General features: G+C 48.5%; 1 protein-coding gene across 1 annotated transcript; it reads left to right on the top strand.

Annotated features, from left to right (window-relative positions):
• The first annotated feature begins 16745 nt into the window (after positions 1 to 16745).
• PHB1 (prohibitin 1) lies at positions 16746 to 25513 on the top strand. Its single transcript, XM_090044696.1, has 7 exons — positions 16746 to 16892; positions 17439 to 17564; positions 18750 to 18911; positions 19694 to 19836; positions 21021 to 21137; positions 23307 to 23402; positions 24285 to 25513. The coding sequence occupies exons 2-7, from the start codon at positions 17474 to 17476 to the stop codon at positions 24495 to 24497; spliced, it is 822 nt and encodes a 273-aa protein (XP_089900822.1). The 5' UTR covers positions 16746 to 16892; positions 17439 to 17473; the 3' UTR covers positions 24498 to 25513.
• Positions 25514 to 25721: the final 208 nt, after the last annotated feature.

The raw sequence follows: 25721 nt of genomic DNA, 5'->3' as shown, positions 1-25721 counted from the left end.
ACCTTGCAACCAAACATCTGCTCCATGCAGCTGGCCTCCGGGTCAGCAAGGGAATTGGGGAGAGGAGGTAGTTTCCAGTTTGCATGTGTGTGTTTTTGCAAAGGAAACAGCAGTAGATTTGTGGCCGGAAGTAAGATCTATCATGAATCCGGCTCTTGGAGTGTTAGGGATTTATAACTGAGGGGATCAGGGAGGCTGTATCTCTGTGATTGGCTTTTGGAACAGGTGGACTCCTGCAGTTCAGAGTCTTCACATCTGTTCAGCTCTCCCTGGATGCTGCAGGGTCTATGGAAAACACTGAAGGCTAACAAATTCATCCCTGCTGCTTTTTGCTGGTTTGCCCCCCACCCAGTCTCCCTTGTTATTTGTAAATAATGACAGGTGTTTGCTTGGCTTGCCCCACAAACGTTTCTCTGTAACCCTTATGTGTGGGGCCATATGGCCTGTGCTACACAGGGCTAGCAGGTGGAAGCTAGCCCAGTGCGCTACGGTACCGCAAAAAAAAAAGTGAATGAAAGCAAGCCAAGGCCAGGAGAGAAGTCCATCTCTTCCACTGCCACAGACCCTGACTTGGCTTTTAATCTAAGGAGTGAAAATCAGGAAGGCCACCACCAATGGAGTTACAAATGTGTAAAACTGGAGTAAGCAAAGGAGGCTCAATTATAAGGTATGCATCTGTGCAAATGGCACACAACACCAGTCCATCTGGTGCTGGGGTCTGCAACAGAGCCAGAAACTGTCACAGCCTGTCCAACCTTCCCAACAATGGAACGAAAGGCTTTCTGTCTGCTACAGGGTTGGATCTGTACAGCAACACATGCACACACAAATATATTGGGCACATATATAAATATTATGGGCTGTCTCTTTCCCTCCCGCCTCCCCCGCTCAGACAGCCTGCATGTGTGCTAACAAGAGCCTGCTGTCACTGACATCGACTGGAATTTTGCCATTGATTTCAGTGGAAACAGGATTTGATCCTTTATCTGTGCACACATGGCACATGCATATGCAAATGCACGCATGCATAGTCTGCACTTAGGGCACACCTAGGGCCAGATCCTGCCATAGGAAATCAATAAAACTATTGATTTTTGGTGCTCTGCATGTACTAGCATGGTCATCCCTCATATAAAGCATCACAAATATGCCTGCAGTGCCCACACCCAGCTTGTTTCTCCCAGCAGCCTTGGCTCTTTGTGTGAGATGGGACCACGGACCATGGATGGACCCGGACCTTGTTCAACAAGCTGCATTTTGTCTGTTTCTATTTTTGTGGGTGGCTGCAGTTGCTCCCTGATGCACAGGGGAGGAGCTGGGAGCAAGCATTCCCAGAGCACAAAAGAGCTCCGCTGGCCTTTGATGAGTAATGACTGAGCCCTGGAGGCAGAATCCTTCTCATCCAATCCTTCAGCCACAACAACTCCGCCAATTCTCAGCACAACTCCTCCCTGCTCCTCCTTTCCTTGTTCTGCATCCACCACAGTGGTGACTGAGGCACTTTTGTTTAGGGACATAAAGCCAAAGAATTTCACCAAAAAAAAAAAAAAAGGGCCACAAGGACCGCATTCACCCACAGCCATGTTTGCCCTCTTTGCCTGGACTGCAGCACTTGTGGGCAGGGGAAAACCTACACCAGCAGCCCCACCCTGGAACATCCAGCCCAACTCTATGCCACTGCATGCCAAGTTAACACAGGGTCCTTTGCCTGGGGGAGAGCGGCAGTATGCCTGGGGGCTGAGGAGTGCAGCATTCTCCTGGAGGAGGTGCAAACTCCCTTGGAGAAGCTTGAAATGCTAACAGCCTGACACTCCACAACTGCCCCTTGCTCAGCGGGTGTGCAGGCCTAGGGGGGTTTACATGGAGTTGACAGCAGAACTCCAGAGAAACAGTGCACCCACAGCTCATGCCCTTCAATGCTGACAGAACTATCCACTCGGCTGGCAGACACCAGCAGTGCTGAGCAAAATAAGTCTTGTGCAGCTGGCAGAAGGCATATGTAGACACGTCTGCACCTTCTACCAGATTCTGATGTCCATTCATTCATCAGCTGGTGCCTTTCCAAGGTGCATTTTATACCCAACAGCAAGGCTACTGAGTGGTAGATATAGGGTCACTAGAAATAGGGTCACTAGAAATAGCCTCAGTGTCCTTGTCTCTCCCTCTAGGCTACTCCTTGTTATATAACAGGTGGGGCTAGCATAACAGCACTACATCCTTGCTCAAATTCTCCTCACCTGAGCTCAGCCACTGCCCTGTTGAACAACTCAGGGATGCTTCTGCAGAAACCAATGGCAAACTCCTCTTTGCACTCCTGGAGGCAGGATGGACCACCTGGCTATGATCATATCTCTACCTATATATAATAGTTTCACTCGTCACTGACACAACCACATCTGGGAAGGGATTCACTGACCCAGAGCAACTATTTAGGAGAGGAAATGAAGAAGTATACTATCTGCATCTGAAACTTCAGGGGAAAATTTGCTTGGGTATTAGTATAATCATCCTATCCCTCACACATGGTGTTACAGAACCCACAAAGCTGGGCTCTCAGCTATACATCATTCATGAATGAAGGGGTCTGCAGTAACAAAGCATCCCTTAGTAATTTGCTGAGACACTCGTTAAGTAGGACTCAAAAAAGGGAAGACCACCTGGTCCTGATCGTCACTTGGTGATATTTTCCTCTCTATATGTTGGCCTCTCCTTTCGCTGATGATTAGTAAGTGAAAACTAACAAGGTGACAATCTGAGGTGACAGAGCTACAGATGGGACAGCAGCAAAGCAGACTGCCCCAAGCATGAAACATATTTGGCCTTAACAAAGTATGTTCCCAAGAGTGGGGTTGGCAAGGTGCTGATGGGACACCCCTCCTGCCCCTCTCCGCTCTTCAGTGAGCTTTGAGAATGATCAGGCTGATGCAAGGCCTCAGTGGGGATCACTGCTGGTCACCACCACACAACAATGCTTGATGGGTCTATTTCCAAACTCCAGACAATAGCATGAGAACCAAAAAGAAGTGCTCCTTTCTGCTCAACCTATAACATGACCTCTGTATCATTGGTCTCTAGTGCTGCCCTCTTCCTCACCATCATGCCACCACTCACCAGCTGGCAGATCCAGGGGGTGGACAGTGGTGCAGTTGCGCCCCTCTTTGATGCCTGCTTCATCCAAAACTTTGAAAGCAACTGCCTGGGATGGGCAGCACCAGCAGTTCTATTCAGGTACTGCTGAGGGTCAGTTGATTTAATGTCTCATTATCGTCTTAATTCCTGCTAATCTCTCTCCACTCCACAGGCATTAACTACCCTCTATCCTTTTTGGTGTTCTTGATGTTCCTATCCTTTCATCTGCAATGTTGCTGTCTGTTCGCTATTCCTGGTAATGTCTCTCTTCTCTTTCACAACCCAGCAAACTGTCTTTAGCTTTACCTGAAAAACCCTTACTCAGGTGTGGTACTATTAACTGAAGTGTAGAAATGACCCAACAGTAAAGTTTTGGAGGCACTGTAAAACACTCAAAATGTAGTTTTATTAATCTGAATAAGAGATGTATGTTTAACTATAATGATGACAGGACTAATGACACAACATCTTTTGACAACTTTTTGCCTAACATGTTTTTTTAAACAGCAGCAGCAGCTAGCCAATTAATGCACATTCAAATAGTTATGTGTTTTTGCTTTGATCTTCAACTGAATAATATAGCACTAGCCCCCTAGCAAAATAGTAAAACTTCTAGTTTCTCTTTAATTGGAGAAAAATGTGTTTTGTTATATGTGACAATGCACCATGACATTTGCACCCCCACTTTCAAAATCCTAGATTAATTTTTTTTTAAATGTTGTGTCTCAGGGAAAATCAGCCAAATCCAATCTGGATTCTATCGACTAAGCAGAGCTCAATCGTTCAAGTCTGTAGTGCTACCATTGACAAGTATATTACCTCCCAGACTTTTCAGCCTGGGGCTTCAGATACAGTTAGGGTTACCATATTTCCAGTATTGAAAATGGGGACACTTGTGGAGTGGGGGGAAGAAACGGAATGGGCATATGATTGGGGGGGGCGGGTACTGATATGCCTGTGCCCAGCCCCTGCCACCCAGCCTTGTCAGCCCCCCTCACTACCAAACCACAGCTCCCTGCCCCCCAGTGCTGTTGGTGGCCCCTGCCCACCCCCAGCCCTACCAGTGCCCCTTACCCCTGACCCACAGTATCCTACCCCACAGCCCTGCTGCCCAAGCAGCTCCCATGTTGTGCATGAGCATAAGCACACACACAGTGTCTCTTTACCTAGCTGGGGCCTGCACAGGGAGCACATGACCCCCCAACAGCCAATCACCTTGTCCACTGCTCCCAGCCCCAAGCAGCCTGCCTGGGAGAGCAAAAACCTGGACATTTGCTCTCATTTTAAAAACCCACCCAGACATGAGGACAGGGTTCTGAAAAAGAGGACATGTTGGAGAAAACCCAGACATATGGTAACCCTACAGTGAGATACTCCCAAATCCATGGCAGGCATCCTATGTGCGAGCTCCAAGCCCAGAGCCCTTGGGCTAGGGACAGAAATTACACATAAACTGGTTTAAGTGATTAGAAACTGGTTTAAACCTGTAACAGAACAAAAGTTCCATGCACATAAACCAGTTTCAAAATGGCTGAAACTGGTTTAAGATAAACCTGGTTGAATGTACAGATTTCCCTCACTTCATGTGGGTTCTGTATGTGTGAATTTGCTCTTATGCGATAACCCTTTTTATACCACAAAATTCGTTATATGTGAGGTAAATTTACTCTCATGCAATTGGTGTAGTAGAAGCCTGCAATCGGCTGCTTTGTACGGTGCATTGTGGGAGTGACGTGTACCAAAATATAGTCTCCTGTGTGGATCTGTGCTCCTTGCTCATTGTCAGCGACACATGTTTCTGTATTTGCCATCCCCATTATGGTAATGCCTGGTGCTTGTGTGTACTGTCTGCTGTTGGTGAGTACCAAAATTGTCTTGTAAAAGTGGTAGAAGTGGGTCTGGGGGTCAGTAGAGTTGGGGTCTTGGAACGTATCCCTTTGTGTTACATTATTAAGTGGGTTTCTTTTATGTGAACCTGAGTTGTGCACCATTTTCCAGGAGCACATAAACAGCATAAAGTAAGGGAAACCTGTAGTATCAGACTTAACTGATTTGGGTCAAATCAGTTTATGAAATTTCTGTCCCACACCCCTTCCTGGTTCAAGTTAAATCACAGTCCATCAGCAACCCAGCATGCTTTCCAGCCCTAGGCTGGTCTGGGCTGTCTGCTCTAGCAGAGAAGGGTTGGGGCAGAGGGAGGGGGACAGGCAGGGACTGCTCCCCTTCTCCCCCCAGCAAACTCCAGCTGGGGTCTAGGGCTAGAGAGGAAAGTTAAACTTCCCTTCCTCTGAGTACAGGGATGTTCAGCTTTGTCCTACTAAAAACTTACTGCTGGCTGCAACTGTGACCTAAAAATCCCAGAGGCACCTGGAAGCAGGCAGAGGAAGTGATAAGCAACCCTGCAGAGTCCTGTTACTATGATTGTGGATTGTAAATTGCAGAGACCTCAGGGGGGGCAGCAGGAAGATGAAGTGTACACACAGCCTATGCTGGCTACGTGCCAGAAAACCAGGCTCTAGCACCCCCCAGCTTTTGGCCTGAGCCACTGCAGGTATGTGGCTGCATTTCCTGAATCAAAAGTGAATGTCTGCCCAATTGTTTTTCAGTTTAATCTCTGCAGTTTAAATTAACCTGCAAAGACTGAACTGATTCAGCCTAGGGCTTTTTGACTGTCTATACTTAGCCCTGGAGTGCAAAGGCCCCCTAGTCTCACCTGCCCATAGCCAAAAGGCCAAAGGAGCAAGCTAAAGGGAGAGACTGAGAGCAGTCCCCCATCACTATAAATTGTGTAGCTGAGATCCTTGTATTTGGAGGCATTTGTAGACTTTCTCAGGGGTGCCTGCTCACAGTGCAATGGACAGATCACCAGACTTTAACTACACCAAATCATCAAGGCTGAGAAAAAGGTATCTCCTCCACCAGGCAAGTAAAACCACCCAACTGAAAAACAACCCAAGATGGTATCACCCCTGCCATCTATGCATACACCCACTGCTCCCATAGGTTCCATAGAGCTCTACCAGAACCCAGCACTTCAGACCATATTCTCTCCAGATATCCCTATTCATTCTCAAACCTAGTAGATCCCTAGCCCCAAAACATACACTCCTTCCAGGCATCCCTCCCAAAACAGAGGCACTAGGATGGGTTGGTCCAGTCTGAATAAAGAATTTTGTCCCAAGAATTGGCTGGTGTCAATTCTGTCTTGAATTAAAGCTGCTGTGAACCAGCTGTCTGTCAAAGCTTGCTGAATCACACCTGCAAATTTGCATGTGTAATGATTTGCACTTGCATTAGCATGTTCAACACAGGTAATTGCGCAAATAAGAGTCAACTGATATATGTAACCCTTCACCTTTATATGTATGCAGTCTCTGGATTTGGAGGCAGGGGTCCAAATGCATGCAGTCACCATACACATGGAAATAACATGCACAAGCAGGCCTGCACACAACTGCTGAATAGACCCCTTTGATTTCTTAGTACTCCTAACCCGTCCCCCACTTCCTCCCTCACTGTGCTCCCTCCCACCCCTCCCCATAGATTTACCTGCATGGAGCTGCTCTCTGCACTGCCCGCTGTATTTCCTAGCCATATACATATATGCAGGTAAGCACTTGCACATGGTTCCCCCTGCATCCTGCTCCCAGCAGCCCCTTGCAGCTGGAACGCTGCCAGCCTGCAAGGGGAAACTCACCAATTCCCACAGATCCCTGCATGTTGCTGTGAATCTGGGGCAAATGCTGTCCAGGAGTCATGAAACATGGGACCAGGACTTGAGGTTCCCATTCCCAGACTGTCTTGCCCAATTAGGGACAGGTGGTCACCCTACCTCCCATGCTGAGTCTGTTGGGTACTCATAATACCAGGGCCTAAACAGCACTTGTTGAAGGAAAGGGGTTAGGAGTTGGGGGTGTTGCTCTTCATAGTCCCTGAATTCAGTCCTGTAAATTAGAATACTCTCATGGTCGCTTTGTTTTACATCAGCTGCTGTGACCCCGTTCATCCATTTCAGTGGTCAGGGATCCTGAGAACATGGAAACCTTTCCTAGGATTCTAATCTATGGAGGCATGTTATTATTATTTGCCCTAAAGAAATCCATTTAAGAAGGAGCCACAGTCCATTTTTTCTAGCCAACAGAGCTATGACAGGACAAACTTGTCCAAACTAAACACAAGGCGCAAAAACCATCCAACCATTTATCTCCACGAACCTTAAAGTTTCCCTTGTGTCCTCTTGCTTCATGGAGCATGAAACCTGCTATCTAATGCACAGCCTATTTCCAAGTTTACCGGCTGCCTGTTTCCCCTGGCTATGCACACACTGACTGAGAGGCACATGCCAACTCAAAGCCTTCCTGACCTTTCCTCCGATGTAATTACCATCTCTTAATCCACTTAAAATGATACTTGCTTCAATTCCCCTTTCGCCTCCAGGGCATGTGCAAGCGAGTGCTGGTCTCTTTTCACCTTAGATGATCTGCTTCCTGCATTTATGGGAGTTGGGGCCCTGACCCCAACGGATTTCATGGTAATTAAATGCATACATGTTTGTCCTTTTCTGTAGGGTACTGGAAGTCAGTTGTGCATATTCCTCCCTGCAGAGTGGGCTGTGTTTCAGAAAAAGCAGAGTCAATTGCTCTATTCAGCAAGTGAAGGTTGTTGAAGCATTTTGAGAGCCTTTTCCCATAAATTCAAAATACCAGCATGAGAAATTATCATGATATTTCTCTGGACAGCATCACACAAGCAGGTACAATATTTGATTGGGAATCAGAAGGCCTGGATTTTAATCTCAGCCCTGCCAAACAGCTATATGGCCTTGAGGAAATCACTTATTTTCTCTGTGCCTATTTCCCTTCCCATCTTTATATAAGAAGCTATCTTAAGATTAGAAGCTCTTTGAAGGAGGGTCTCTTAGTGCAGTGGTACACAACCAGGGGTCTTCAGCCCCCTGGGGGGCAGGGTTCAGGGGATCCAGCCAGCCCAGCCCCACATGGGGAATAGGTATCTTGGACCCCAGGGCTGAGGCAAGCCTTGAGGAAGGGGCAGGCATGGGCCCATCCTGCCCAGCCCCATAGCCTCCATCTTATGGGCTGCACTGTGGGTGGGCAGGCAAGGCTCCACGCTGCTCCTGCTCAGGTGAGTGGGGGGTTCCCACCACTGAATCCTGCCTGCTGCATGTGGGACTGTGCGGGCTGGGCTGGATGTCTTAGTGCATGTACAGCACCTAGCATAATGGGATTTGCAATTTTGGCAGCAGCCCCTCAGTGCTGCAATAATACAGCTAATATATAAACCCATCTGATACATCTGGACCTTCCATGTCCGGACACTGTACAAAGCACAGCAGGTTGTTTCTGAGGCAGTCATTTCCCATCATGCTCATCTGTTATCTATGCAGACACTATCAGATTTTCTTCCTCTCCAGCTCTTTGGGAAACACTAGGACAAGGGTAACCCTTTTTGTGCAAGCAAACTTCCTGCCTTTGCTACAGGGTTGCAGGATGATGAGACTACAACCCTCAGACTATGGGAGGATATGGGAGCAAGGTGGTGCTGGAAACCCAGGGCTAGTGGAGGACACTGGGGAGACAGACAGAGAGCAAGCACTCAAAGGACCTGCCTGCTGCCATTCACTGCTAGCACCTGCCACTACTCCAGACTGAACCCAGACACAAGGGCAGCCCCAGAGCCACCCCTGCACTGCTCCAGTGGGAGTCTGGCAGGGGGGAGGGGTGGCCGCACAGGGTACTAGGCTCAGCCAAGACAGCAACAGGTAGGTTCCTCCTTCCAGCACCTGCCCCCTGCCCACTTCCTCCTTTCCCCTGTGTGTCCTGCTGGCCAGGAGCAGGCACTTGATGGATAAACTTGCATGCTGAGCCCAGATCCCCACACAGCTGCTCTTTGCAGCTCAAGGCTGGAGCAGAGCAGAAGCAGTTCTGGGGCTTTCCCTACAATTGGGTCAGCCAGGGGCAGTGGCAGCACCAGCAGAAGGGAGGTGTGGCCACACCACATCCCCCCTGCATCTGCACCTGTTCCTCTCTGACCAGCAATGGGTGACAGGAATATCATCAATAGAGTTGCACCAGGGTCAGATCAGCTCTGACTGTCCACCCACCACTCTGTGCCCAGCAGACCCCTCTCTCCCAGGATGAAGGTTTAGACCACCAGTGAGCAAATGTCTCTGCTTAGTGCCCATTCAGTCTTTTCTAAGTTCTGCTGTCTCAGTCTGATTCCGGTTTCCTCTATGCACAGAGGCAGCTGGGGAAATGCCCTGGCCCTTCTGGGAGCACAGAGATATCATCAGTGCACAGCCAGTTTTGCGGCCACTGCCCATAGTTATAAGGAGATTCCCAGGACTGAGCCCTACAGTGACAGCTGATGTGTCCCCTCTGGCAGTGTCTGCATGGAGGTCACCTGTCAGTGATACCCGTGCTGATTCCATACCATGATCTGACTCACAGTGGATCTGGGACATTCCCATAAATCCAGGGGTTACTTAGGGTCAGTCATTTCTGCCTTCTCAGAGACAAACTGCATCAGTGTGAGAGGTTCCAGTCTACAGGTGAGTGAATGAGAATTTTGGTTTTGAGGTCTGGTGGTTCCCAGAGGTGGTGAAATACACCTTTGAAGAGGAAGCCATTTGCCCATGGCAGTTGGCAGGGAGTCTACGCCTTTCCTACTGATAAGGACCAGGCAGAACGTGCAGTGAGTGATAGCAGCTTCTAGCTTCCTGCATGCAGGACAGAGCCCTTGCCTTATTCTGACAGGGGGAGCCATGCGTGTGCTGCGTGCATCCTCAGTGTGTTTCTGTCCGAGCCCCAGACACTCCTCTGATTTTCTTAGTGGAAGAACAGTAGCAGGGACCAGGTCATGTGGGGCTCTGTGGCTGAGACGAGGCAGCAGCCTGGGTCTGGTGAACGGCTGGCAGCTCAGAGCATCTCCTGGTCTCAGGCCAGGGTGAACCAGAAAGATCCCTCAGCTTCCATGCACATCAAGGCACCAGATAATAAATATTCCTTACATTGCAGTCAGCTGACACTTTGTGTTTAAATACTGACCTTTACTAAAACACCAGGGCCTCCTAAACTAAGCCTGTCCCATCCATCCCCTTTTCTGCATTATTGGGTGACCTTGGGGAAAACCCCATGACTCAGTTTCCCTACCTATCATTTAACAATCTGAACACACCGAGGGGTCATGAAGAATCAGTTGCCCGCTTCAGAAGACTCTAGGATCCTCCCCAGCAAAGTGCAAGGGAAGGGCAGGGGGTTCATGTTCAGTAATTATTATCTACCCAACAGGCCGTCAGAGGGGACATGACCTTGAATGCTCGACGCTCACAGACCCTCCACAGCCGCTGATGGATATTTCAGGTTAAATGCAAGTCAGAGACAAAGGGCTTGTTGAACCAACCACAATAAACATGATTTATTTAGGAGTCTGTAAATCAGTCTATGCCCCTTAAGTGAGGAGACCCAGCCATTCACTGCTTCCCCTGTCCCTCCCCCCCCATCCACCACTCCTCTTATCTGATACCTGATGGATGTCAGGACCCAGGCAACACATTCACAAATCACAAGCCAGCAGCTTAATGAAGACCCCATGCTTCGTGGCATTAAGTTAAAGGCAGAACACACAGAGGAAGGTGCCTGGAATGAGCTCCTGCCATAGTGGAGGAACAAAGGGGAGACTGCCACGGGCAAGTGGCTACAGCTTAGTTGGATGTAATCTGCCCTTTCTTTCCTCCAGGACTCAGGCTGAGAGGGAAAGGTCTGGCTCCATGGAGGTGTCTGAACTGAGGATTTTTACAGTCCTGAAACAGAAGGGAGAGCACTGTCTCCACCCAGTGGACATTCAGGAGTAGTAACGGCAGGCATGACATTGTAGCCCCAGCTACATGGGAGTCTCATGAATCAGAAGGGTTTGATGCAGAGATTTCTTTGTCTATCTGACAACCTTTTCCTTTTCTGAATGAACAGGGAGTCCTGAGACTCTGTATAGCCTGAGAGCCCTTTTCTGAGACCAATGAAAGTTCTCCCTCACTGCTGCAAAACCAGAGGTGAAAGAGCCTATCACAGACACAACCCATGTTGAAGGCAGGGACATCCAGCAATTACAGCTGGGGGTCAAGATTCCCCAGCTCTATCCCTAACCGTGGAAGGAAGTGTGGTGTGGGGATTAGAGGAAGGAGCTAAAAGTCAGCATTCCTATTCCTGGCTCTGACTGATGGGCTTGGTGGCCTTGGGCCAGTCCCTTAAACTCTCCCTCTGCCTGTTTTTCCACCATTAAAACTGAGGGAAGAATTCCTTCCCCAAAGATCCACTGTGAAGCTCATTCATCTCACACTTGTAGACAGAGTTTTCTAACCTGCACACGCCTTACAATGAATATGTTCGATATTAAACCGCCCCCATAAACCCCTAAACTCCCTAAATGGATCCTATTCTCAAAGGGTACAGAGATGGTTTTGAATCTCCTCCATGCACTGTCAGCAGACTCCAAGACCCATCTGTCTTTTCACAGCATCTGACCTTCCACACTCCTAGGAATGCTGCTTATTCAGCAGGGGAAAAAGTCAATTTCAGGTCCTTTTCTCTCATTTAATGGAAGAAGAGTAATGCGTAATGGCCAATTGCTAGGATTGTGCTTAGGCAGCACTTCTCAGACTGGAGGCTGCAATCAACTGGGCACTGTGCCAGAGAGTAGCAAAAGGATCCTGGCAAACATCTGCCACTGCAGGTAGATACGTCTGGAGGGGAAGCGGGCTAGTACTTGGTATCTCTGGGATCTCTGCTGCTACCAAACCTGGGATTCACACTGGCAGGCAATGGGCAGGACCCTTTAGAAAAGATGATCCTCCTCTCTATGTCCACCCCTGGGCACCAGGTCACACCCCAGATTCTACAGTGCTGTTCTTTCTTCCACCATGCATCATCCCGGCTGAACTCCATAGTGACAGGCATGGTAAAAACACTCTAGATCAGCAGATGGCTCTGTGTTCCCTTCCAGCCCTATTCTACCAGCTGCCCAGATCTGAAAACCACTCAGTTGTGCCAACTGCTATATCATCTCCAGGCTGTGTTCTTTCATGCCACATGGTTCTCATCTGCTTCAAATCTCCCTCCCCCGCCATCCCCAGGCAATGTATCTAGGCCCAATGCCCTGATGTGCCAGCCATCTTGGTATCATGGCTCCCTTGTTATCAGTAACTGCAATATCGCACCCTCCCAATACCAAATTCCTTTGCACTCTCCTGAGCACCCACCTGCAACAACCCCCATTGGAATGTCCCAGCATTGTCTAGCAAGTCAGCTTCTCCTCAGTCCTCAAAGCCCATCACAGTCTTATGGTACAAGAAATGCACAGTCCCTAACTCCTGCCCCAAAAATTCTGGTCAGCCTACACTAAGGTCCTTCCTAGGCACTATCACCTGCAGCAAACACCACAGAAAGTTAACTCAGGTGCAACCAGGAAGTTTTGTGCCCTGGGCAACACAAATCTTGCACCCCTTCTAAGAGAGCACTTGGGGCTGGTGCCCTGCTCACCCACCCCTAGTAAGGTTACTGGGTTAATTATTAACCTATTTGCCTGATCTTATGCTGTCCATCACCCTGGACTTCACACTATCTCCCAGTCACCAGCTATCCAATGTGAAAAGCAACCTTAAAGACATACAAGCCAAGCACCTTAATAACTTGCTTGCCCTACAAAGTCTTCTTACATCTCAGAATGGTCCCTACTGTGAGAATTGCTTTGCTTTTAAAGGACATCTTGCATTTCCTTCTCTTCTCTGTGAAACATCCTTTCAGTCCCCTCCACTACGAAAACACCAGTTTCTTAACACCTTTCTAATGTTACCTTTTTCTGCATATTGGTGCCCCTTCCCAGTTTATGCTGGAAGACTCCAGGAGTAGAGAGAAGTTCAGCTCCCCCAGTCTAACTCATGGCACTTCACAGAAAGCACCATGAGTTAGACTGATCCTCTCAACCAAACAGATGTTAGCTGCTGAGCCAGGAGGGTGGGGGATGGAGCTCCAATTCAGAGCTGATCCAGTGAGAGAGACTGTGTCTCTGCAGCCTCTTCTCCTAGCCCCACCCTTCCTTTCCCTGCCCCACTGCTGTCTCAGGATCGGAGTGGGGAGAAGGGAGGGGAGGGATCTTGGGCTGCTGTTTGCCCAGCCTGAGCTGGAGTGGGGACGGATGGGAAGCTCCAATCCAAGGCTCCCTCCTGTCCTTTCTCCCCCACTCCCATCCTGAGACAGTGCTGGGGGCAGGGTTGGGCTGCAGCAGCCCAGCTGCCAGAGCAGACACAAGTTAACAAAGGCACTCCATTTTGGAGCACCTTCATTTGAACCCTCATATAATGAAGGATAATGTATTGTGCGATGGGAGCACTGTGAAGCTGTGCTCTTCTACTAGGGTATGGCTGTAGAGTGCTTTCTAGGATCTGTGGCCCACATGGGTCAGATTTCCAAAATGCTCAGTGTCAGTTTTTCCAGCATGTAGCACCCACGGGTGGGGCCAGATTTTCCAAAGAGTTCTCCTATTTAAGAACCTACATAACAACCACATTTTTAAAGGTGCTCAGCATCCAGCAGTATCCACTGGGACACAGAAGAGCAAATTTTCAAATGGGCCATCAATGTTCAGGTTAAGTTTGGTCATTTTTCCCTTTATATTGCAAATCAAGGGCAGTGACACTTCCACCCAGTTCAGCACTGGTGTACCCTGTCCATTTTGGCCTCACACTTCAAGAATGTGGACAGTTGGAAAAAATCCAGCATAGAGCAACAGAATTATTGGGGGCCTATGAGAAAAGGCTAAAATAGTTAATGTTATTTAGTTTAGAGAAGAGAAGACTGCAGGGGGATTTGATAACAGTCCTCAAATACCTGACGAGCAATTACAGAGAAGACAGAGATGGGCTTTTCTCTGTGGCCATAGAGAACAGGACTAAGAGCAATTTAGGTTGAAGATTAGGAAGAACTTTCTGACTATGAGGGTGGTCAAGCATTGGAACAGGCCACCTAGAGAAATTGTGGAATCTCCATCCTTGGAAATTTTCAAGAGCAGGTTGGACAGACACTTGGCTGGGATGGTTTAGTCAGGGACAATCCTGCCTTGAGCAGGGAGCTGGATTAGATGACCTTGTGAGCTCCCTTCTAGCCCTACTTTCCTATGATCTCTTTGAACAGCTCCCCTATAGCCAGTTTCAGTTCTTTCCACCCCAGAATACATCTAGACTAGTTTCTAATAAACCTTTCAGCAATACTGCAACATGCAAGCGGGTCCCAATTTTAGAACTGGATTGGCAGAACATCCCAGGCCCAAGTGTCTGCTGGCACATATGACAGGCACACATTCCTAAAACAACAGGATAGACATTTGCAACAATCTATGATTTTTCTCTTTTAATATATATAGGGAGCCCTTGTTCCTTCATCCCATGATCTAGTGTTTCTCACTGCAATTATCTAAGCAGCAAAGTAAGAAGTACACTAGATTTAGGGCCAGCTATTTCCCAGCTAGACAGAAAGACTTTGAGGCAGTGAAGACACCATGACCTTTTCTGGGGCTCCATTTACCCTCCAGAGAATTAAGATCAGGCCACATGAGGGTGCTGCAATAGGAGAGGGCTTCCGCGATAGGGAGGGAAATTGGAGCACGACTCTGTTGGAGCCCCCAGCCCATGCAGGCTGCAGGGTCTGGACCACAGATGGGCAAAATATGGCCCATGTGCCAAATCTGGCACACCAACTGACTGAATCTGGCCCACCGCTGCCCCTGCAGTGTTCCGTACCAGGCTGAGCCCTGCTGGCTCCCGCTGGGGCAGCCTGCACTGTGCTTCCACCTGTGCCTGCTGGCCCAAGCCCTGACCAGTGTGCTCAGCTTCCTGCATGAATGACATGTGCCCCTGGCAGCTGGGGGGCCATGGCTGCGCTGGCAGCAGCAGGAGCACAGCGGTGGTAAGCACAGAGCTCCCACAGACACCACCCGTGTGTTGGCGGTGGGGGGGATGAGAGCCAACCAGGGATCGGCAACCAGCTGCACCTGCTGGCAGCGGCGGCAGTGGCCAACAGCAATTGCAGACTGCCCACAGATGCCGCCAGCGGTGTCGGTGGCAGGGTGGCGAGCAGCGATCAACGACACCTTTTTCTAGGGGGTGCACTACCACGCTGAGGGGGTGCACATGCACCCACATACACGCCCCACATGTCGCCCCTGGCTTCTGTCAAGGCTGTTCCCAATGCTGCTCTGCTCCCCTCATCTCTAGCAGAAGCCGCCTTGCTGAAGGTTCCTGCCAGCCCACCCAGAGCAGCGCAGCCAGGGCAAAACCAGAGGAGAAGCCACAGGGAGCAGAGCAGCACCCAGCCAGTTGTGGCCACCTGGGTGTTGCTCTGATCCCCTCCCCTTCAGTGACAGTTCCTCTTCTTGCTTCTTCCCCTGCTGCACGCTCTGGGCAAGTAGGAGGGAAGCTTCAACAGGGCAGTTCCTGCTGGAGGTGAGGGGAGCAAAGCAGCACCCGATTGCCTGCAGCTGCACTGGGAACAGACCAGCCAGAAGCTGTACATTGGCTGGGGCTGAGCTGACAAGCACAGGTGTGGGGAGTGTGGCATTGGCTCAGCCCAGGGCAGGGCTTGGTCCCATCTGGAGCACCACAAGTTGGGGGGCAGCCTCCCTCCCCTCACCCCAGGCTGGCTCCCAGGACCTAGAGCCCAGGCAGCATCCCCCCACATATTTGCACCCCGCAACTCACAGGGCAGGCTTGGCCCTGGTCCTCAGCAATCCAGCCCCACGATCCCAGCCTCGCCCACCGGTCCTGCTCCCAAACACTGCTTTGACCCTCCTCCCAAACCCCATAGGGAGTTCTGGTGAGTTGTTGCAAAGGGGAAGCGGGGGTGCTGACTCAGCCTGCGACAACTTATCAAAACTCCCTATGTGGCCCTTGGTCCCAAATCATAGGCTCATAGAAAATTAGGGTTGGAAGGGACCTCAGGAAGTCTGGTCCAGTGGTTCTCAACCTTTTTTGTACCAGGACCCATTTTTAAACAACAATGGCCAATCTTGAGTCCCTGCTCCCTCCCCCAGACCCCAGTGTGTGGGGCTGGGGGTACACGGGGCAGTGCATGAGGGGCCCCAAGCAGCCCCTTGCAGGCTGGACAGACCTCCACCAGCCCACGCAGCAGAAGCCATAGTTTCCCACATTTTTCTTCTTCAACAGAAAATCCATTTTTAAAAAATTGTTGATCCATTTTTAAAGTTTGTTTGCAACACTTTCATATATTCTTGTAACCCACTTTTGGGTCACAATCCACAGGTTGAGAAACGCTAATCTAGTCCAATCCCCTGCTCAAAGGAGGACTATCCCCAGCTAGATCATTGCAGCCAGATAACTGCCCACGCCTGATCTAGACCAAGGTCCTCTGGCTCCCAGCTCATGGCCACGAGACGGGGTGGTCAGGAACAGCCGACAGCCTCTTCGGCTCTACCATGTGGCTTTGCCCCAAGCGGGCCTACAATTCCCAGCGGGCCCTGCGCGTGGCGTGGCGCCGGCCAATAGGAGAAGACGTTCCTTTGCGGTGAGACACCTTCCGGGAGTGGTAGTCCGGTGGCTTGGAGGAGCGGGCGGGAGAACTGCCAGTCCCAGCATGCCGCGGGCCTGCGGGAGCCAATGAGAAGCGGATATGTTGGGGCTGTGCATATGCGCCAGTTCAAGTGGCTGGCGATTCATGTGGAGGTCAGAGTCGGGGCTGGAGGTGGGTAGGCGGCGTGCTGCGGCCTGCGGGGGCCTGAGCCCGGGCGGGAGCGTGTGCCCGGCCCGGGGGGCTGGAGTCCCGCTGGGGGGACTGGGGAAGAGGGTGTAGCCCGGGGGGTGGGTGGCCGGGGAGGAAGAGGCCCCTGGTGAGGCGGAGCCTGAGGGCTGGTTTTCCCTTCTTTGCTCAGGCTTGCTCCTGGTCATGGGGATCCAGGGGGCTGTGGTTTGGTGCAGGCAGGAAGGCCCCGGGGCATTTAATCCATCTCCAAGACAGCAGTTCTCGCTCCTTTTTAGACATGGGGCAGCCTTGGATGGGCACAAAGCCACCTTGGAAAGTGCCAGCTCTTTGTTTTCGCTTTTTTTTTTTTTTCAGCATCTAGAAAAACAGATCTCTGAGTTTATCCTATGAATCACATTTGTTTCAACCTAACAGCGCTCGCATTGTGTGGCACCCCACAGCCCCCTTGCAAGAATCTCAAGGCATCCCTAGGGGATGTGGCCTCTTGGGGTTGAGAATTGCTCTAACAAAGTTGCTGGGTTTTTGCAGGTGTGACTCTTCAGAGACAGGAATTGGATTGACAGATGGCTGCCTTCAAGCTGTTTGGGACTGTGGGGAAAGTTGGCTTGGGGTTGGCCATTACAGGAGGAGTTCTCAACTCTGCCCTCTATAACGGTGAGTAGAAGAGGCAGAGCCTTTTCTTTTTCTGCTGAAATGTTCAACTTCACAAAGTCAGGTGTAAAGTTAGAGGGAAGTAAATACATCAGGGGACTTTGCTGATTCCATAGTGTGTGTTGGAAATAGCTCTGTGCTGAAATAATTTCTGTTTCCTTAAAATAAATGCAACCGAGGTGTTTGTGAAAAGGGTAAGGTTAGGCTAGTTCTTATGATAGTTTGAGGATTGGGAGATCCAGTGGGTTGGTTTTCTTACCCTTGATCTTAATTTTCTCTGCCCCTTAACACCTATTACACTAGGGCTTGAACTTTATCCTTGACTCCTTTGTTGATTTGCTTGTTTGCTTCGAGTCAGATTGTCAAACTCATCTGACCTGTGGGCTGGATGAGGGGCACGGGACTGGTCTGCAGGCCAAATCAGGCCTATGGACCCCCAGCATACCTAATGTGCAGCTGTTGCAGCTGGTCTGGAATGTACACCACATACAGTGCAGATCCCAGAGTGGTCAGAATGGGAGCTGCGTGCAGTCTGTCTGAAGCTACAGCAGTGCTGCATGCAGTGGCCACCCTAGCCGGACTGCACCACACTTGGCATCTGCTCTGGCAGCTCTATGACTGCCCTGTACATGGCGCCTGCTCCACCCAGTCTGGGACCTGTGTTGTATGCGGTGCCTGCAAGCTCTGCATGCAGTACAGATCTGGACCGGCTGGAGTTAGCGTCACAGAATGGCACCATGTGGTACAGTCTGGCCTGATCAGCCACCTCAAGCAGGCTGGCTGCCATTTTAGATGGACTGTGCCTCACACAGCATCTGTTCTGGCCACTCTGGGATCCATGTCACATGCTCTAGCCAGTCTGGGACCTATGCTACAACTGCCAGATCAGGTATGCTGGGAGGAGAGAAGAGGAAGGGGCCCATGGGCCTGATCAAGCTGGTTAACTGGCCCTGTGGGTCTGATCAGACTCGGGGACAGCACTGGGGTCCAGGTGGTGGACTTTGCAAGCCAGGTGTGTTTGACACTACTGTTTTAAGACAATCCATTCATTAGCCTCCTGAGGTAAAGAGAGCGTAAGCAGTATTGCTAAGTTTTTGGTATGCTCTTTGGAAAATATACTTTGAATGCATGCTCCCAAAATGATAAGTTGTGGTCATTAAGCTGTGCGTGTTATGCTCTTTTCTCTAGTTGAAGCAGGCCACAGAGCTGTTATCTTTGACAGATTCCAAGGCGTTCGAGATGTGGTAATAGGGGAAGGCACACACTTTCTCATTCCCTGGGTACAGAAACCGATTATTTTCGACTGTCGTTCTCGCCCGCGTAATGTTCCTGTCATCACTGGCAGCAAAGGTAAGTGTTGCCTCATAGCTGCCAGTGGACCAGAGCAACACTAATGCATTCACCATGGTCTCTGAGTGCCTTTATTAATTAGGATACAATCCAGCAAAAATACTGAGCTCTTTGTCCTCCCCCTCAAGGTAGTGGGAAGAAAAAAATTCTTGGGCCTTGTCAAGAGAGTGCTTTACAGAAACAGGACCCCTGCAATTGAAAAGTTAAGGCCATGTAAAATAGTAGTTTATTGGAATACCTTTGATCACAAGTTCTTGATTGTTTTGTTGCTGCTGGATTTCTTAGTAAAGACAGCTAACAGATAGGGAAGAAAGTGGCACGCCTTGATTTTGCATAGTTTATTTCCTTACCAAAACCCACCAGATTGGAGCATTGTCGGATCTCTCTTTGGGGACCCCCAAATGCTTGGGATCGATCCAGCACATGCCATGAAATGGACTGTGCTATTCTATAACCAGTCTCTGATCTGTAATAAGAGAGCTTGCTTCAGTCTGATCAGCCATCCCTTAAAGACAGTTTCTCTATTCGCATGAAAAGATGAATAATTCCCCATCCCACATGGAAGAAAGAACTTAAATTATGTTTCTGGGGGATCATATCTCTTGGTGAAGGGGGACTGTAAAAAAAACAAACAAATTAGTAGGGGTGATGCTTGCCACTGAGTAAGCCAGGTGGCAGAATTCTGAATCTGCTTGTCCCTCTTTAGCTGCTAGGGAAAGAGTTATCCCTTGATATCTCTTGTCCCTCTGCTTTGCCTCTAAGTTATACATCTGTCTCTGCAGACCTGCAGAACGTGAACATTACCTTGAGAATCTTGTTCAGACCAATTGCCAACCAGTTACCTCGGATTTTTACAAGCATCGGGGAGGACTATGATGAACGTGTACTGCCTTCCATCACTACTGAGATCCTGAAGTCTGTTGTGGTAAGGACAGCACAGTTGCTGTGCAGTTATGCTGATTGTGTATTGCTGCTTCATGTTTCTGAACAGTGAGACCTAATTTGGCATGGGACATTTAGTGGTCCAGTCTACAGTTGGTCTTCTGTCTGTACAAGTCTTCCTGGAAGAGAGTCATGCTTGCAGTAGCACTGTTTGCATTGATTCTTGAGTCAGAGGCAGGCTTATTGGGCATGGTGGAGAGGTGAGATTTGTTTAGTGCCACTTGAATCTGTTGATTTCACTCAGCATTTGACTCTTCAGATCCTTCTCTCTAGATTTGAGTCACTGTTGGGCTTCCCAGCCTCTCCTACAAAAGGGTAAACTCTCTGTAATTCTGCCTTTATTTAAACTTGCTCACCGAGCACCTCTGTAAGCATCCTATTGGGACTGCCATATGACTTTAAAACAACCTCAGTGCAGTACATCCATGCTGACTGCTGAGAGGACACCTGACGGTCACAATTGCAGTACAGGCTAAAGAGAATTAATGGGAGGCTCTTTAGTGCAGCTAAAGAGGTAGCTCAAATTTCTTACCCTTGGGAATGGACACAGCAAGCTAACCCTGGGTTAGGGACACACAGACTGTTACATATATAACCTTTTGTCATGCCCTGTGTATATAGTGCATGCCTGTTACTTTACCCTCCAGTCAGGCCCAGGCAACTCTAGAGCTGCTATTTCTGTAGCTGGCTTCAGAGAAACTTTTATGTCCAGTGCTGTGTACTCAAGCATTTCCCATCCTTTCCTCATTCCTGGGTCCTCTAGTTGTAACAAGATGCCACCTGCGCCTGCAAACAACCAGTCATACTGTAGCCTGGATTGGAAGGGGAAAAAAGCCATAAAATGAGAAGAAAATGTATAGCGAGGGGAACAAAATAGAGGGCAGGGAAATAAGAGAAGGAATTAAAAAGGGTGAGAGGAAATGGAAAGAAAGAGATAGTAGTTGCCTGAACTGTACTGGAGCATAATGTAATGCATGGTCTTGCCAATCATTTGTAAGCAGAAGAGGGTTGGAAGCCCCATGCTTGTTATTTCAGAGACGACAAAAGCCCCACTGAGCTCTTCCCATCTATAGTGGAAAAAGCAGGGGGAAGAAGTCCAGGATGCTGTGGGCTTGCAGTCATTAGAATCTTTCCATTTCTGCATGCCTCTGCCTGTCCTGATTCCAGGCTCGTTTTGATGCTGGTGAGCTGATCACACAAAGAGAGCTGGTCTCCAGGCAAGTGAGCGAAGACCTCACGGAGAGAGCAGCTACTTTTGGCCTCATCCTTGATGACGTATCCTTGGTAAGAGGCCTGTCTTTTGCTGTTCCCTTCTTGGGAGTTTGCTCAGATACGAGTTTGGGAGGTAAGGTGGCCAGTGCTGGGGACTAGAAACTGAAATGCATAAGTCTTTATTGTAGGTCTTGTAAAGAATGTGTCAGAGTTGTTATAACAGAGGACAGGCAGTTGGTGTTCTTGGCTTTGTTCCTTGGTCTAGCGTTGACTTGTTAGACCTTGAAAAAATTTATGAGTACAGCCAAGGCTCCCAAAGGCTGGCTGACTTCTGTCCTACAGACCTCTTGTTATTCATATGGGGAGAGAAGGGGGTGTCATTCCTGTAGGTGCCAAGACTCGATTTGCAACTTGTTTCCATCTCCAGAAGGGGTGGCTGCACTTCTATGGGGACTTGGGTGTCTTATTAAGAGAGAGGCATCGAAGTGCTTGCAGAAGTGCAGCTACCCCCTTCTGAAGACAGAAAGCTGCCAAAACAAGTTGGGAGAAAATACTGAGGGAATTCAGTAACCTGAGTGTCGAGGAGAAAAATATACCTTGTTTGGTATCTTTCCCTTCAGTTTTCTGTTAATAATTAAAACCTCTTAACCACTCCCTTCATGTTGTGAGCTCTCTAGTGTTCTCTGTCATTGAAATGCTTTTGTAATCTGGCAGTTTATTATACACACCCCTCTAAACCAACCCACTAAAGCTTTGGACATGTCTGTCCTAGAAAACTGCCTTAGTGGTGAGGTTAGAATGTTGCCCTTTCCAGAATTTCCATGTTGACAGTGTTGACACTTTTTGCGTGACAGTGCTACCCCCTAAACAGGCTACTTGAGGAAGCTCACCTTTCCCCTGTTGTGCTCTCAGTAGAGGCTGTTTGAACAGCTGTGTGCTATTGAGCACAAGAGCACAGTTAAGCAATCTCTATCCTGATCAGCAGGAGACTGAGTGGAGAGTGCCCCCTGCTGGCTTTATTGGGAACCCGTAATGAAGATGTGCTTAAAAAGCTGGCCTTATTTTGGGATGTAACGTTGAAAAGGGAGTGATTCCTTTGGCCTAGTGGTTCTCAACCTTTTTAGATCAATGGTACCCATCAGGAAATGCCAGCTCTTTGTTTGAAAACAAGTGAAAACTGTAGAAAAATAATAGAGCAATTCTTCTACAGTATTGCAAAAAATTCAGAAAGCCCACAACCGGTCAGAATATTTTTAACACAGTGGCTCCTATTTGAAATCTCTGCTCACGTCTAGACAAATGTGGTATGTGGCATCACAGACACATCTATGATGCTACATACCACGTTTTCTGCATTGCAAGGAAGCAGCACAGAAAGGGTTTTTTTGACATCTGGACATCCAGGGGCCAAGAGAACCTGCAGAAGATAAAAGCAGTGGTGTATGCGGTGGCAGCATGCACTACTCAAAGCCATAGCTGTGCTCTGCTCCTGGCCAGGCTTCACATAGGACTTCAGCAGCAGCAGTCCTGCTGGGAGGCCTCCAGAGGCCCAGGTAGGGTTGCTGAGGCCAGTCCAGTGGTGGCGCCAGCCTCCCCTACTGCACCTGGGGTAACTTGCCATGCACCAGAACATGCATGGCACAGGCATTCCCTGGGGACAACTAACCACAGCAGTAGTGCTAGTTGTCCTGGGGAAACAAATGTCCACACACATCTGAACACAGTCTCTGTGTTTATCTTGTGAAATCAGATTTGCACACCAAACAGTGCTAATATAGCATGGCATCCTATGGCACCCTTGAAAATATATCAAGGCACCCCAAGGTGCTGTGGCAACCTAGTTGAGAATCGCTGCCTTTTCCAGATCTATTCTGGCTTTTGGGAGTTCCGTTCTTAATGCTTCTGCTTTTTTACTGTGGCACTTAAATTCAAGAAAGAAGCTGCTTCAAGCAAAGACCTGGTCAAACGTGCGGCAGCTCTGCTGAAGTCACTAGAACAGTGTCTTTTCAGTTTGCGTTCAGCCCTCCGAGTAGGCAGGCTAGCATCTGCAGAACATAGTGGGGAGCTCCTACTTGTGTCAGTTTACCTAATAAAAGTCATGGAGTGGCGGGGACAGCCTTTTCCCTTTGCAGCTGTAGTGGTACAGATTTCTTCTTGCAAGGTGAGTGGTTCTTATTTGTAGAATAGACAAGCTGTAAATGTTGTTTTTTTTCTTGTTTGCTTCCCTTTTCCTTCCTTTAGACACATCTGACCTTTGGGAAGGAGTTCACAGAGGCAGTAGAAATGAAGCAAGTGGCTCAGCAGGAAGCTGAGAGAGCCAGGTTCATCGTAGAAAAGGTAAGTGTACCTCCGTAGGAGGCTTCAGCTTAGTCACCAGTCATCTCAGCTCATCTGTTTCCTACCCCAGGTAGTTGAAACTTGTAATCTGCCCAGCCCCTGCTTTTGTGGGACTTAAGGATGAATGCTTTGGGCAGGTGTGTGTCACAAAATACTCAAGCTTAGTCTGTTCTTAAGAGCTTTATTTCGAAGTTGTGTAGTTTGGGGCTCTTTAAGTTAGTGTAGGCACTCTTTAAAGATGTTGTGTTTCTTTCAAAATGAATTAATAGAAATGCTTTCATGAGGTAGTTAAGTACAGGCACCATCTGCTGCAAGTGCCAACGCTTGAAATTTAGAAACAGAATGGCCACTTAAGCTGCCATAGTGTGTATAGTGTGCCCGTCTTACACGCAGGCACACTATACCTCTTTCACATGGGCACTGTGCAGCTTCTCTGTTAGCAGTTCACTCTGACATCTGTTGTGATCTGAGTGGAGAGAGCTGTTCCTATGAAAACATATAGTAGAATTCCTTCGCAGCACTGCAAATGCGAAAGCCTAGTGCTGATGGAGGAAAACACCATCAGCAAAGTGAAATTGATTTGGCTTTGCTAGCTAAGATAAATGTTAGGCAAAAAAGTAGCTAAACAGTGATGGGTGGAAACATCAATATTTCCAGTTGCAGTGCAGGGTGATTATTGATATGATCACCTTTATCTAGGTATTCTTAATCTTGGTAATGTCCATATTGTCCAGCAGTGGTCTGCTCTTGTTAGAGCTGTGTGTGAGGTACAGAAGAGAGAATTTAGGACTTAAAATTACCTGAGGTGGCAGCTGCTTTGCAGGCTTTTCATTGTTAGTATTTCTCCCCTTCACACCCATTCTTGTTTGCTTTGTCTTGCAGGCTGAGCAGCAAAAGCAAGCAGCAGTTATCTCTGCCGAGGGAGATTCAAAAGCAGCCGAGTTGATTGCCAATTCATTGGCCACAGCAGGTGACGGCCTGATTGAACTGCGTAAGCTGGAGGCAGCTGAAGACATTGCCTACCAGCTTGCGCGGTCCCGCAACATCACGTACCTGCCAGCAGGACAGTCTGTGCTTCTCCAGCTCCCCCAGTGAATCTAACTCTGCAGCTTCTATTCACTTCTTATTGAACAGATTAGCCCTAGCCAAAAGAATCAGTGATGTTTTCTGATTGGATAAAGCAAAGGAAATAAAATTTAAATACATTTGAGTTAATTATAATAATAAAATAGCTTTCTAGTAACTAACTGAATTTGTCAGACAGCCTTGTACGATCTGAGCAGAAGCTGCAATAGCCAAGTTGGGACAGACTTACCTCTTTTCAGGCAACTTTAGTATTAGGGGTAAAGTTGGTGGGGGGTGGGAAGGTGAGAGAGCAGAAGTATCTTAATCTGTTCACTTCGTAAATGAAGTAATTACTTAGAGCATTCTTTGGCCATAAAAAATCTGTACCATTGAGGTTTCAGAGTGATGCTTCAGTGCCTTTTGGCCAGCCAAGCCATGGTCATTACAGGCTTGGATGCTCTAGACTACCCCTTCTTTGTCCCTGCAGTCTTTTCAGAGGGGTTGGGATTGGTGAGGGCTTTCTTCCTCAGTCAGTCTGTCCAGTATTTTTACAGGTGTCAGCTGAAGGTAAGAGGACACTTCTTGTTAGTTTAGCAGTTCTGCTGTGACTTTCTGAACCACAGCGCTGTTAGTAGGAGGTGCCATTTATGGAACGTGTCCAAGGGAGGGGCAGGAAAGTTCTCATCCTTTGCATTCCAAAACGCAAGACTTTCCTGAGGTGAAGATATTCCTCTTTGGCAGGAAACCTTGGTCTGGTAACTACTGGAAATTAGTATAGCCTTCCCCCTCAACCCCATACACACTCTGTACTGATTGCTGTTACCCCCTCCAGCACAGGCTTGGTAAAAGAGTGTTTGGATCTAATTTAGAATGGAAGTCTGACAGATTCTGTCATATTGTTCCAGGGTTCAGTCGCTCAGATATGGGCAGTATTTAGTGCTGCATTGCCACTTTTTTTTTTTTCATTAGGGAACTTAAATTACAATGGAGACATGAGAGATGAGACTGTGTAACCAACTTTCAATAAACAAAAACAAACCTCCAGGCCTCTGGTGTCTTGGCATTCTTAAATAATTAAGTTCTGGAAAAAAATGTCACTTGTTTTTTTGGCTCTGGTATTTAGCTGAAGCTATATCTGCTTCTTTGTTAGACCTGAGGATGGGCATTCAGTGCCTGAAAGCTTGTCATCTCTCTCAGCTACATAGCTGGTCCAGTAAAAGTTATTACCAAACAAACACTGCTTGCATATGCTCT

This window comes from Crocodylus siamensis, chromosome 4, assembly GCF_052110815.1.
Source record: "Crocodylus siamensis isolate JL-2025a chromosome 4, ASM5211081v1, whole genome shotgun sequence".
Lineage (NCBI taxonomy): Eukaryota > Metazoa > Chordata > Crocodylia > Crocodylidae > Crocodylus > Crocodylus siamensis.
This window is presented reverse-complemented; position numbering and strand designations above follow the sequence as displayed.